Here is a 15,569-nt window from a genome sequence, read left to right on the forward strand (position 1 = left end):
TAGGAAGCACCCATTACGTCATCGCGATTGAGTCTTGAGTGCAGGCAAGCTGGAAAAGCCGGTCGTGTACGAAACGTGCTGGCAGCTTCTATTTCGCGGCCGAAGCTGTGCTGTATAAAAGCGTCTGCTAGGTTGCCAGTAGCCTTTCGCCGGTGCGAACTCTCAACATCCGCGATTGCGAAATCCACCGAGATCGTACACTGCTGGTCATACGTACCTGAGGTTTACTGACGTTGACGATGTCGGGATCTGCTCCGAAGAAACGGCGCAAGCAGTATCTGGAGCCCGGCGCTTACTTTGACGTGCCGAGCACAACTCTCTACAGGCGTCAAAAGGGCCATTTTGGGGCAGCCGTTGTCGGTCGTTGAGTGCCACCGTGCTCATGGTCAAACCTACAAGTAATGGAAGTGTCTCCAGCGGTCAACGAAGCGCACCTTCCACTGAAAGCACCGCGTGGGACAACACGGACGACGCAGTGGGCAGTACGGAGCCCAGGGATAAAGTGCACTCCACTGACTACCCAGACGTTCTGCCCATTGAAGGTGCCGCGCAAGACGGAGCCAGTGGTGCAGCGGCCGACGCAGAGCCTCCAAGCTACGACTTTCTAAATGAAGAGTTGCAACCAGAAAGTGATTCTTGCACCGACGCCAGTTCTAATATGAGTGGTGACGTTGGCATGAACAGTGACTACGACTTTGAAAATGATGAGCTGCAACCAGAAAGTGACACCTGCAGCAGAGCCAGTTCTGATGTTGGCGGTGACATTGGCCTCAGCAGTGGCAGTCTCACTGAAGAATCTGAGAGTTCTGAAGATGAAGATGATGAGTTGCCGTCATCCTTTGCACAATTCAGTAACGAAAAGTTGCCAAATGCAGAGGTGACCAAGATGGGCGCTATAGCAGCTGTTATGGTATATGCAGTATCACATGGCCTAACGTGGGCTGCTTTAGGGGACTTAATAAAGCTAATAAATTTCCTATTTGGACAAAATGTCTTACCCCAAAGCACGTATGCATTTCGCGAACTGTGGTGCAAGGAAAAACAAGACATTTTGCAGTACCACTGTTTTTGCGAGACATGCGGGGCTCTTCTAAATGTGATTGAGAAGTCAGCACAGTGCCTCAACTGCCGGTACACCAGTGCCCTGCAGAAGCTCAAGGACCGCGGCTCATTTTTCATCATTCTGAATTTGCATAAGCAACTCAGCTTTGCAATTGAAAGCACGAAGGTCCAGCTTCATGAAAACCTGGAAAAGCTGCAAGAGCCACAGTCTGTCATTTCTGACGTTACAAGTGCTCAGTGCTACAGCAGAATGCGGGAAAGACTTCCGAAAGATGACCTCACTCTCACTATCAACACTGACAGGAGTCCAGTTTGGAAATCGTCAAAGACCTCAGTGTGGCCCTTACAGTTCATTGTGAATGAACTGCCACCGCACTTGCGGTTTAAGCATCCTGTACTTGCTGGGCTCTGGTTCGGCAAGAAACATCCGAACATGCAACTTTTCTTGAAGAAGTTTGTAATTGAAGTCAACACTACCGAAGTAGTTAAGTGGACATATCTGACAACTACAAACTACTCTAAACCAGCTGTGTTGTGTTGCTCAGTCGATGCTCCAGCAAGGGCAGCGGTACTGAATATGGTCCCCTTCAACAGGTACTTTGGATGCCCCTGGTGCTTCCTCCGACGGGAGCATGTTGAAGGTGAGCAGTACCTGATGGTTCTTAACAGCTCGACAGTTGTTTGGGTGGTTACTTAACACTGAAGAGTTATCAGAGCTATCAGCAGAACCGAAATCAGAAGAGCCTTTTTTTTTTTTTGAAGGGTGCCAGCTTATGGAAACTACTGTTCATGTGCTTAAGTGCTGTATTATCTTTTTGCCTGAAGGGAGCATGAGGTACATCATAAAAGAACAGCCAGAAGTCAGAACCACGTACATGGTTATACGCGACAAGAAGCTTGCAGAAGGTTATGATGACATAATCAATGGCTTCAAAGGGCCATCTGCACTCATGAATTTGGGAGGTAAGAGCATTTTTCTCTTTCTTCCTTTCTTTTCTAGCTGGCATGGACTGACCAATGTCACAAGTACTACATATGTGGGAAAACATGTCCGAGGTATGAACGGTCGCTTAGTAAAAAAGGAAAATAAGGTTAATCGCCCTCACTACATTTAAATTCCTGCATGATCAAGTTCATTTCTTGTTTTCAACATTAAGAACAGTGCAGCAAACAACATCCGTTTAGGTGGTGAGAGGTAATGTGTCACCTGCGAATTCTTTCCTTAGTTACTCTTGGAAACTCTCTTGAGTGGAAGTGGTTGCCATGATATGCGCCATTTTTCCACATCATTATGCCGGATTTTTGGTGCACCAAGGCATCCAAGCCTGTCATATACACAAGCCTAGATAAGTGCATCATTTACATAAGCACAAGAGATTTGGTCTGCATGCTTTCCCAATGCTCCAGCCTTTCTACCTCAAGAAGGAGGAGCTTCACTTGCTTTTTACCCACGGGGTTTTCTACACATTCAAAGTGTCTCCACCAGGCCATGGATTTCGTCAGCTATAAAACGATAGCACTAGGCTGCTGCCTTGTTTATTAACCTGTGCAACACTTAATGAAAAATTGGGTACTTCCAGTATTTAGTTTCTACAGCTCCTGCAATATGTTAATTTTTTTGCGACAAATTTTTGGTATTATTTTGTCTCATTTTATCCACCTTCAGTACCTACATCAGTATTTTACTCATTCCTGTACTTTATCTCATGGCATTGTGCTGTATTTTTACTGATATTAGACGTTCTCTTTTATTTCAGGTCTACACCTTGTCAATGGGTTCAGTGTGGACTATATGCACTCCGTCCTGCTAGGCGTTGTAACACAAGTGCCCGAGACAATTTTGTCAACGTCGAACTCAGGTCAACACTTCTATGTTGGTAAGGCAATGCACACAAAGCGGTTCATTCGTGATTCACTTACTAGTGACAGTGTACATTAAAGAACCCCAGGTGATGGAAATTTCTGGAGTCCTTCACTACGGCGTCTCTCATAGCCAGAGTCACTTTAGGACGTTAAACCCCTATAAACTAAAACTAAAACTTACCAGTGAAAGTTGCTGAAATATTACTGCTTTTTGTGGCACTGCATTTATTACTGACTATCGTCACGTTTTCAACTGTGCATCTTATTGCAGGGAAATGGCAGCTGAGAGATTGTAGACCATGCACATGCTATAATCTGTGGCCTAGGCTTTACTGAGTATGATTAGTGGAAGGCACTGTTGATGGTGCCTCTACATAGTGTACAAAATGGCGTGAAATATTATGATGCAGCCGTTTAGTACTTACTACTAAGCTGGCTTCCTAGTGGACATATTTCGAGAAACCATGATGACAAAAGATGGTGGTAGCATATTTCATTATCAACCGGCACACATAGGGGCTAGTAGGCTCCTGGTAACTGCTGGGTAGGAAAACGTGCTGCATAAAATAAAATGCTGAATCTTCTTTACAGTGTACTCAGCATTTGATCTTATTTTAATTGGTAGAAGCAAGTTGCAATCATATGCATGTACAGATATTTATATAGTGTGTTTAGCTGTCTTCTGCCTTTAATTTTTTTACTTTCATCTGTTGGGATTTTTGTATTCTACAGGGTATTATCACTTTGCATTATTCTCTCTGCTCACAACAAAAGTATGCACATTTATTTTGCAGGTCGTCCTTCTACACTTGAAGACATTGATTCACGGCTGTTTTCCATAAAACCTCCACACTGTGTGACAAGGCTGCCTAGGCCAATTAGAGAACGAAGACATTGGAAAGCGTCTGAGTGGAGGCAGTGGATACTGTTTTATGCTCTGCCATACCTAGAAGGTATCCTGCACCCGGACTATTGGAGGCACCTCTGCAAACTGTCAGAGGCTCTCCACATTCTTTTGCGAGAGAAGCTCACTCTGTCTGAAATTGCCAAAGCAGGTAACTTATTACAGGTCTCATTTGTGAATATAGCATTGCTGTAAAGTAACTGAGGTAATATAATTTTTTTGACTATGTAAGATTTTGACCTTTTTACACCCTTGTACAACTGTCTGCAAACCATTTTGAATTATTATTCACAGTCATAAATGTTTTTCCTGCATAGTATATTCAGAATAGTTAATTTTGTGAACTGTGGTTCTAAAATATTCACAGAAGGCACAAACTGGTTGGTGCATAAACTTCAAAAATAACTCCTGCCATCTTGTAACCCCTTTTCCTCTTTTTTAGAGTGCCTTTCATATTCTCCGATGTCATAGTATTCGCCATGCTAGATATGGAGTTCTGGTTTTGTGCTATTTGTTCTTGTAGTTAGCTACAACACTCCTGAAACATTATTCATTGCTTACGTGTTAAAAGTGGTGATGTGGTAAATTGGGTAATGATTCTTTTGCAGTAACACAGACAATTGAGCTAGTTGCTACATCTTTGAAAACTTTCGAAAGTGCTGCGACAGGGGACACAAAGAGAAAGACACGAAGGACAAGTGCTAATATATACTGAAATTTATTGGAAAAAACACAAGGTTAAATAGCTCACGCAAGGCAGCCAGCAGCGCATGCGCCTACCCGCAAAATGACAAAACGAATCACTGTGTTGAATTAAGATACCGAATTTCACAATCATGAATTACAACAGATGGTGTGCTGACGCATATGTCGGAGGTTTTGTGAATATGATATGCCTCTGATAATTTCCTTTTTAGCTGATTGGAATGCCTATACAGAACGTTTGTACTATTGAACACAGGTACACATGCATTTTTGTACAACGGGTTAGAATTGTGAAGTTCGCTGTCTCTGTAATGCAGGGCCAAATTAGAGGTAGGAGCCTCCTTTAAAGACGAATTATGTTGGCATAGCCGTGTGCAGCTTTTGCTTATCAGCTTGTGTCATGCAATCTTATAGTGTGCTCTTTCTGGAATAGAGAGATTTCATGTTCCTGAGCATGGAACTGCTTGTTTTCAATGAACCTTCGCATAGAAAACTTGAAGAAAAAAAATCTTGCAATGAGGTGGATTGAGAATAACTTGACTGTGTTTGTCGAGGAAATTTTTAATGGCTCTCAACTTCACCTAATATTTGTTAGTTTTTATTTTCAGAGCTGCTTCTGGAGAGCTTCGTCATTCAGTGCAAGAGATTATATGGGGTTGCCAGCTTGACATTTAGTGTTCATGTGCTTCTTCATTTGGCTAATTGTGCTCGGTCACTTGGGCCGCTGTGGGCATATTCTGCTTTTGTTTTTGAAGATGGAAATGGACACATAGTTCAGCAGGTGTCCGCTGCAAATAGCATCCCTCAGCAAATCGTTGAACGCCTTATTATACATCAACAACTGCACAAGGTGATGAGCAGCAGCTTTCTGTGTCTCCACGAAAAAGACTTTTGCATGGATACCTTTGGGTATCCCCGTTTAAAGAGGGCTACGCATGTTGGCAAGTTGTGCCTTTTAGGCAAGGGAAACGACGTTGCTCTAAGCGCTGAAGAGCAGGATGCTGTGAATAATCGCTTAGGCACGAGTACATTCACAGCACTTCAGTACGAGCGCTTTGTACAAGCAAAGCAGGTCTTTCATAGCACTGCATACAAGCGACCATCCCGTTCTGACTCAACATTCATCAAAACATGCAGTGGCTCGTACGAGCGCATCGAAAAAGTATTATTACTAGAGGCCAAAGTTTGCGTCTTGATGTGCAGACCAGTAATCATTGCAGACAGGGATGCTGCACCACCGCACATCAAAGAGTGCTTTGTCTCATCTGGCAGAGCACTTAATGTGGTACTGCCGGAGGAAGTGGCTGACTGCTGCCTTTTCATTGAATTTTGCAGCAAGAAAAGACATTCATTTGCGACTTGCCGAATAGGATAGAAAGGGATTGAGGCTAGCAGCAACTGGGTTCAAGCGTCTGATCACATGCTTAGAGCATCAACCTCATAAAGCCCGCAAATGTAATAATCTAAATTATCGTAATTCCTGAAGCTAATAGCACTAACACAAATAGAGTCATACCGGTACCTACGAATAACAAGGCTAGCAGACTTTCATGGTCTAAGCATATCCTAACGTAGTCACTGAAAGTTCAAAATCACTCAACGGACAGCGGATTGCTAGCTGTTCCCTCCTATCCGCAAACTCACCTACAAAACGTTCATTTGCTCAAAATTGGAACATGTGCCTTACCCATTTGGAACCTGCACCAAACTTATCTTATTTACGCACTAGAATCAGTGCAAAGCTGTGCAGCCCGGATTATAGTGTGATGTTATGACCACAGCATCAGTGTTTCAGGCACAAAATTGTCGCTCGGCTTACCTGCACTGTCTTTTCATCACACAATTGCCGAACTTTGTCTATTCCATAAGCTATATAATGTGAGCACTGACTGCGGTTTCATCCATCTCACCTATCTGTATGCCACTTCATCTTCCTCACCTGTGTATACTCATCATGATCACTTGGGCTGTTTGCGGGTTGGAATAAACGTGGTTCGTGAAGTCCTGCCCTACACATACGTGGTGGAGGTGTGGGCTACAATTTCCCTCACTTGCGCAAAACATTCCTACTTCCACCAAATAGAACATCGCGTCGTCTTTTCAACAATTTAAGTTTGCAGCATTTACATGGTTTCACTAATGCCTACCATAATACTTTCTTGCCATCCGCCATAGAATGTTGGAAGTAGCAGTTACCTGGCAGAGCCCATGGCAACTGAGTCCGATCTGAATAAATTCTCGAATATACTGTTCAACCATACTTGTCATTAGCTGTAATTAACACGCATTGCTTACTACTCCTTATGTATCACAAATGCACTTCTATTAACATATTTTTATGAGTTACTTCTTGCACCCCTATTCGTATTATGACCACCCTTTTCGATGTTACTTGTATTGCTGCGCGGCCACAGTGTACATACGTATGTTTGCTTCACCCTTTTGCATTGCCCCTATAATAATTTGCTCGCCTTCTTTTGTAATGTACCCATAATGTCCTCTTGCTTTTTTTGCTCCGCATTAAGTAGTGCCCCACCTAAAGGCTCTTAAGAGACAATAAATGATGATTTTGATACAGGTTGAAAACATCTGCGGAGATGTTCTGGCATGTGTTTATGCCAGTGAATGTACAATATTAGTTATTTATATCTTAGTGGAGCAGGATTCACTTATGCTGCTTGGTGCTTATTTGTAGAAAGTACACAACACAAAAGCAATACCTAAATGTGGATTCAGCTGAAATTCTGTCCCGCTGTGTCCCTCACTTCATGTCATTTTTTTCTTTTCTCTTGAGATCTGTATAGTAACTAGTGAAAGCTGTAAATAATGTGAACATAAAGTATATTTTTATTTTTGCATTTCAAGTGGACAGACTGTGTGCAAACTGTCCTGCATGATTATATGTTTACTGTTCCATCTTCTTTATTTATAGTGTATTACAGAATATATTTTTGAAGCAAATCTGTCCCATGTCTTTATACATGCATGCTCCAGATAAATTCGAAATTTGTCGATTGTTTATAATAGCATATGTACGCACTGTAGTGCAATAAATAACAGTGTATAGCAGCTCACTTTTCTAACAATTTTTCGTCACTTCAGGGCGCCTAGTTCTGACAGCTGTTCTCTGAGGTGTTATCAAGAAAAGAAAATGGACCGCATATAGAATGAATTATGAAAAATTTTACTTCCCAAAAACCTCGAAATGCAATATTATTTGCCATACAGGGTATAAGCATGCCAGACAACGCTTTTCGCGTTCATTTTCTTAGTGTTAGGTTGTATACCAGAGAAAAAAATTTAGTGTATTTTCATGATCCATACATATACATGTTTTCCTGCGATATAGTGCGTATTACACGGTACCGCACTAGAAATGCTTTGCATACATACTTTTAATTGTCTTCACCCATTGAAAGTTATCTTCGAACGATTATTCAACAGTTGATTGAGGAATAAAAGCACGGTGTAGACAGCCTAAAAGCAGACATACAGCTCAAAGGGGCATTCACTGCTGCGCAAAAGCCGTGTTTGTGACCTTTTAAAGTGCTTCGCGTTGGATGAAGGTGAGGTTATGCATGCGGTGAGGCTTTCGCGCGGCTCCTGCTTTTCTTGGTGGCATTGCAAGCGAATTCATAGGCTTAGTGGAGCGTTCAATTCTACCTTTGAGCAGAATATTTGTTCATCTTGCTCGAAAACTGACGCTGTGTTGCTGCTGCTTTCTTAAAAATTAAAAATTTTGATGTCGCTATAAAACAAGCCCTAGTTTAATTTATTGAATTAAAATTGAAGGTTCCTGTTTCGTTTTCGCCGTCAAATCCACGCTAGCCATGCACCCACGGCATCGCGGCACACCCGGCATCGCGCCGTTCGCTGCCGTGCACGAGCCGAACTCATGGCCTTAGCCGTCGCTGCGGTAGTGTTGTTTACGAGTCCGCCCGCACTTTGGGCCGCAAAGAGCGCTTGAAACGTGCTCTAACTGCCTGGAGACAGCCACCGAGGCTCTCGGGGTCTGGTCGGCAGGCCGCTTTCGTATGATAGCGTGCTCTGGGTGCACGATAGCGTGCACCCAGAGAGCGCATATAAGTTCGTATAGTCCTCGCCTCTTCACTCTGTGCCACGACGGGCCTGCCAGCGGTCCTCTCGACCAATATGTGCCTGCATGCTCGTTGCCTCTATGAAACGCGAAAGCAGTCTTGATCGCTTTGAGGTTGCCGCGGTGCTGCAAGCCGACTTCTTGTAGTGAAGTCCAAGCGCGACACTTATATTTCTGCATTCGGGGTAAGCTTTCCAAAGTCACCGAGTGCACCGCGTTTCGCGCTTCGACGTCTGGTGCGTCAGCCCTCTGCAAACTACGCAGGTTGCCTCGCATGATCGACGAATACATGACACCATCGCTAACAGCTAGCCGTCTACACTCCCAGTACTATGCCAACATCCGCCATGAATGAAGTTTCTCCAGCAGTTGCTGCCACCACGTTGCCACGAAGCCAGCATCACGGACGAAATCCATTATGTTGACCCCTAACTTCTGCTGGAAACCGCCATGGCCGCCGATACCAGCATCATGGTGGTCAATATAGCGCCAGCATCCATGACCGTACCCCAATTTTGCCACTACAGCCACCAAGGATCCACTCTGATTCATCTATAGCCACCACGAATCCACTCTGCTTCCTCTATAGCCACCAAGAATCTACCGTTTCCTCTATAGCCATTAACCATCCACTACGTTTCCGCTCTGGCTCTCGGTAGGATTCCCGATAGGGACCCTGTCTTCTGCAATCCATCTTTCACAAGCGTAGAAAAGTGCTTCAGGTCATAATTCTTTAAATCTAGTTTTGAAATCCCAGATGCTTGCATGTGTATGGAAGCGTAATCTTTTGAACGTCATCGCTCATGGTACCTTGAAAAAACTCGAGACAAACTCCACTAGCGGAGAATCAGCCCTGTGCCCTTAAGTTCCCGCCCCTGTGGATGAAAGTGGTAAGCTGACAACGAGGTCCACGTAAATAGAACTGAATCCCATCGTTCCCGCACGACAAGAGCTTCGATTAATCTAATTAAATCGCTCTTTTACATTCGTTACTTGTTCACACCGGTGTTCCTTTAACTACATCATTCTAGAAGCCCTATTCGTTTCAAAGGTGTGGGTTTTGAGCTGCGCTGCTGTAGTTTAACTCAGCACATTGTACATGACGTGTCATAGTCCATGGAGTTACTGTAGAGACCGACAACAGGGTCAAATCTTCGGAAATGTCGATAACAGTCAATGTAGAGTGTTTTGGGTCACGCGAAGAGTGCCTTTCTAAACAACATGGTTGGTCGTTATGGCGTGTCTCTTGCGAAGATTGAGCAACCAAACTTCCTCTACCGCAGTTGTGGCCTTGTGGTTGAGCATCCTCCTAGCATGCGGGAGGTGCGAGGTTCGATCCCCAGGTCCGCCGGATATCCACGGGTGATAAAATGGGTACAACATTAACCTGGCCTGGTGCTTGGCTTAATCAGGGTGAAATTCTTAGGAAATGGGTCTTTGACCCCACCTTGAGCAAACGAAAATACACTGTGCCATGGCGCTCTTTGGCCGCAGAAGCCCTTGCGCCATAAAAATTCACTATCATCATCACCAAACTTCCTCGGAGCCTATACGTTTCCAATACTTGTGAAGGCGTGGACTGCGCTACACTGAAATCTAGTGATATCTGTTGGTGTTTCACCACTTAGTTGCTGCCGCAGATAACTGCTTTTTGAGGTGTTTTGATGGCGTTATGTTAACCTCGTATTCAACCAATTGCTTACAAAAACGTGCCGGGAGACATGTAACCGGGGTATATGCGAAGTTGAAGTGGCAGCAAGTTAATATTAGTTTAGAACAGATGGTAAAGAAACGCAGTGAGGAGCGCTCATGTAAGGACAAAAATAGAAAATGATCATGGAAATCAGCAGCGTGAAGCAACAAGCACGAAATAGAGACAACAGAGCAGAGGACAAGCGCTGAACTACAAACTAGTAGTTAGTAGTTCCATGATGATTAACCAACTAGCCTGCACCAAGATATTAATGCAAAACGAACTGATGACAAACAGTAACATCCCAAAACTGCAGAAAGAAGAGTGCATAATTGCATAATAATGTATTACGATATAGCATATAGGTGTTCTCTATCTGTGATATTTTGAAGTTATCTGAACAAATTGAAAATATCATACTCTTCTGTTCACAAATGTATGTGCAGCTTTGCTGGCTTCTGTTCACAAATGTATGTGCAGCTTTGCTGGTTTGGCCGTCTTCCACGTGCCAAAGCGCGTTGCGCTGAGTGGAATACTTTCAGTAGCGTTTTAGAAACGACCTGCGAGTTCCTCACTGCCCCAACAGGTGTAGAACAGCACATAAATACGGCAATGGAAGAGACATCGCGTAGCGCCTCAGCGCCGAAATCCTCAACACCATTAGATGTGCTCTGTTCGCAGCTACTTGCGATTCGGTGAGGTGCGGAATGAAAATACCGCAGGGCAAAAGATGCCTCAGATCTACGGGCTCTCGACGCGTGCACAAAGGCGTGTCATTCGAGCACTGCCGCTCATTCTCCAGCAGCAACACCCTTTCTGTGCATTGACACTTTTGCACAACCTGGCAGATCTTGAAGTTGCGGAGGATTTCGCTCGCTAATAGCTAGAAGCACATCCGTAGTCCCGCAGCGTCGGCGCGGTCCTCCTACCGTGGTTGGTCATCTTCAAGTTCGATTCGGGCTGCACGTCCTCAAAGCAGCGATTTCTACCTCTAAGCCAATTTGTTGCCTAGGGCTAGATAAAATTATTTACAGTGCACTCATCACCTGAGGCCAAAAACAGAATAATATAACAGTAATTTAACATCCTACCAACCTGTAGCTCTGGCAAGATGCACTGGGAAAACAACTGAACACATGATATTAACGAGTCTTGAATGGTTCCGTCAAAAATGCAGCCTGGACCCAGACGCAATGACAAGATTTCGCTATGCCCGCTCTGTTATCGACAGTGTTATAGATCTGGTGTCGACGGTAGAACACGAGAAACGCCGCCACAGGCTGACCGCTGCTCTCTTCCTCGAAAACAAGCGCGCTTTCGGCATTCTTCAGCACTATGCAATTTTAGATGCACTCGCAAAATGTGAAATTATCAGACGTCTACATATATGGATTGCAAGTTATATCAAGAACCTGGCGGTCTACATGGTGGCTGATGAATTTGACACGATAGATCATCCTGTCACGTTTTGTATCCCTCAGGGAAGAGTGATTAGTCCAACATTATTTAATCTCGTGCTAATCTGGCTATTCAAAGAACTACCAAACACAGTTTCGGTATCCGCATACGCAGACGACATTTGCGTATGGGTATCAAATGTCACGCGCTCCCAAGTGCAAGCGAGATCGCAGCTTCCAACGTCCTTTGTTTCTGCGTGCTTGTGTCGTCAGGGACACGAACTATCGCCAACTAAAAGCATCATTTTAGCTTTTAGAGGAAAGTTGATGGCGTAGAACCCGTCACAAATGACTGTCAAGCCATTGATACGTGACACATCATCAATTCTTAGCTGTTACTGTAGAGCGCGACCTGTCCTGGACAAAGTACAGCTCTTTGCTAAAAAAACAAAACAAACTGGACTGTTTTACAAGCATCGTAAAATTTGTAGCTGCAAAATGGTGGGGTCCGTCTGAGCGACCTTAACTTCACATGTTCCAGGCGCTGGCGGTTGGTTATCTGAGATAGAGACCGCCGTTTCTTCCGAGGATAAGACTGACTGCTCTGCGAACTACTCAGGCTCGTGCTTCAAAAGTGTGCTTGGGACTAACAGCAGTGTTTCGACATGGGGCACATTTTAGGAGACCCGCGCCTGGCAAGCCCTATTTATTTCCAAGACGAGCTACTACGAGTGCATTTGCGGCACCTAACGAGGCATCACAAACACCCGTGGCCAATATTAGTAGTGCGCGTCTAGACCCAGCGTATTCGAAAGCCATAAGGATGAAGCACAAATTGATGCCTACAAGCTACACGCCCCACCAGACTGTGGAGGTGCTACTGTATAAAGTTCGAAATCCCAATGTACGTGAAAATATTCCAGGAAAACCAAAAAAGTCACACATCGCGACAGTTCGACTGAAGCAATTTGCGTTATCATATAACTACTCCACGTCTGGCGTTTCAGAAAATGTTTTTTTCAACGGATCAGTGTCGAACCTCTATTCAGCAGCAGCAATTATTGTGCCTTACAGTGCCATCAGCCACCATTTCAGGCCCATGCATAAACCATCATCAACGACAGCCGAATCGGCAGGCATTCGAGAGGCCATCCGCTACATTTTCAACAGACCGTAAATAACTGGACTATATTCTGCGACTCAAGACCGCCACAGCAAATCATCAAATCATACAGGAAACCCACATGTGAGCAGCTAATCGGGTAAGTTGTGGTTTTGCTTGCTGAGGCGTTCCAGAGTGGTCCCACTATCAGGCTTCAGTGGATACGCAGCCATTCGGTCAAACGTGGAATGAGAGCGCAGACGCGGAAGCTAAACTGGCTCTTACTGATCAGGCTTCCATTAAAATCTCGTTCGCGACAAGTGACGGAGCAGCTTTACTGCCTCATTCAATGCAGGCTTTGCACCGGAACGATGTTTTATCTATCAGCAGGATAGCATCTCTCTGATGCTGGTTCGCGACTTCACCTATCATTAAATTTTATGCGACGTCAAGGAACAAGGATTCGTGCTTGCTGACGAGCCTACTTGACATATTGGGAAAATTTCTCAGCGTCAGCAGAAAGTTGGTCATCGCTTGCGCAAAGGAGTATTGCAATGACCGTCGTCTTAACCTCTCTGCCGTAGAGGCGAAATTGTGCGAAACGTGTCGTCTCTTGGACTGCTGTATTTTAGGCGAATCTCACGTATCGAAGGGCGTATCTCAAGTCTTGTTGGACGCCGACGTAGTACATCAGTTGCATGTCCGGCAATGACTTATTAAGCAGTTCTGTGAGCCCGTTTGCCTGCGGGTGCTAAGCAGTAGTTTTACGATGGGTCGTACCACGGAGTCGAAAACTTTGGACACTCATCTGCGATGTAAAGGCCGTCCCTCTGTTGCTAATCACGTAGGTCGAGGCGCCATGCCGAAGTACGATTTGATTCATGAAGAGACCTGCAACCTCAGACGAATCACCATGAGGTAAGGCTCTGAGCTCGGCGTATCAATTGAGATAGTGAGTGGCAGTGATGATGCATTGGTTGCCACCAGAGGGCAAATATGAAAGGGCCGAGAATGTCCATGCCGAGGTGATCGAAGAATGACGTGGTGGTGCAATAGGTTGAAGGAGTCCCAGAGGTTTGGAAGCCGGAGTATTACGGAGCTGACATAGCCGGCAGTTATGGACATAGTGTTTAACAACAGTGCCAATGTTGGGCCAGTAGAACAGCTTGTGTATTCTGGCAAGCTTGCGAGTATCCCAAATGGCCAGAGGTTGGTTCTTCGTGGTACGCAGAAGTGATTTCTTCTCGAAGAGTTGTGAGGACTACGAGGAGGTAAGTTCGCAAACTGGAACAATATTTGTTCTTAATTTCAGGGAAAAAAAAGTGTCTTAAAAAACAGTTTCAGTGGCTGGTAGAACATTTAAATAATCGGTTAGGAGTCCCAACACTTGATGGGCGCGTTCCTGCGTTGGCAAATAATCGCCCTACATTTTCCCCAAATAATCGCGCCACATTCACGCAGAAAGTTGGCGCCTAAGACGAGGTCTCGTGAACAGTTATTTAAAACAAGACAGCTGGCCATAAATGTAGAATCCCGGATTTCAATTGGGGTGGCGCACAATGTTATAATTGCATATGACACCTCACAATATCGTATTGCAAAAAGAAAAGTGTAGGGAATTCTGTCTTCCATTTAATTGGCCTTTATGCCGGCGCTTGCCGGATTTCAGTCCCTTCCTTCACAGCAGTGCCACACCTTGAACTTCTTGTTCTCCTGTCTGGAGGACACGTGACTAACTGACAAACTTTAAAACCAGATTTATCCGCTCATGTTACACATTTACGCCGCGCTTGAAACTTATGTCCTACCTAAAACCATCGTACATTCTCGATCCATGGGTATTCAACACAATTTAACGGACCAGAGGAATTATTTTCAGTATATCTTTTTACTTCTCGCTGCTTTCGTCTCCTTCCACTATGTCCCCCAAAACGCCTCCAGAAAAAATAGTAGATTGTGAACATTTTTTGCACGCTGGTTAAAGGCTTCCTTCTTCATTTTATGAGCCTCTTTCAAAATCCTTGCAGTTCCTGGTGGAAGTACTCTTTGCTGTGCACAAAATCGGGCCCCTATGTTTCCTTCCTATTTCTAATCTGTTATATTTCCGGTAAAGTATGCTTCCTAATTTTCCACTGACCAACATTCCGAAATGACGGCTGATCATGCAAACTGATGCCATGGAATTAGACAGCAGACTGATTTTTAATATCGCTCTTACCTTCGCTCTTTCTACTCTGTGGATTGCACGCTATAGATATCCGTTGCTATCCACCAGGAAACCACTAGTTTTGTTGTTCCACCTCGCGCACTCACGGCCTGCCCTGCACACTCCTTCACTTCTTCATACATTTCCAGGTTGAGCCTCAGCAATCATAGCCCGGTTTCCTGCTCTTCCATAGCGCAAACTTCCGTCCAAAAGCAGCGTGGCGTAATTCTGTCAGGATATCGGTACCTCTCCACACCAGTCTGCTTGGCGCAATAACCCATTAACAGCGCTAGCTTCGCCCTCTCCTTCACCGCTCGAGTTGGTGCCTTCGCGATAAAGCGCTCCTGTCTACGGAAAGGGAAGCGTCGGCTTTGTGCGGTATCGATACTGAACTAGCTCAAGAAGAACGGTACAAATCGCTAGTAAATGTCCTCCCCCCCCCCCCCCCCCCCCCGGCATGCTAGAATCCATGGCCGACATGAGAGGTGCAGTTCACCACAACTTCCCCGTGCAGAATAGTCTTTAATTTCTTCTCTCCCCT

General features: G+C 44.8%; 1 protein-coding gene across 1 annotated transcript; it reads left to right on the plus strand.

Annotated features, from left to right (window-relative positions):
- The first annotated feature begins 382 nt into the window (after window positions 1-382).
- Window positions 383-5,909, plus strand: LOC144122623 (uncharacterized). The gene is made up of 5 exons (XM_077655809.1): window positions 383-1,703; window positions 1,888-2,025; window positions 2,820-2,939; window positions 3,720-3,980; window positions 5,143-5,909. Exons 1-5 carry the CDS (start codon window positions 383-385, stop codon window positions 5,907-5,909), a joined length of 2,607 nt encoding a protein of 868 aa, XP_077511935.1.
- The last annotated feature ends 9,660 nt before the right edge of the window (window positions 5,910-15,569 follow it).

This window comes from Amblyomma americanum, chromosome 1 (assembly GCF_052857255.1).
Source record: "Amblyomma americanum isolate KBUSLIRL-KWMA chromosome 1, ASM5285725v1, whole genome shotgun sequence".
NCBI classification, from domain to species: Eukaryota; Metazoa; Arthropoda; class Arachnida; order Ixodida; family Ixodidae; genus Amblyomma; species Amblyomma americanum.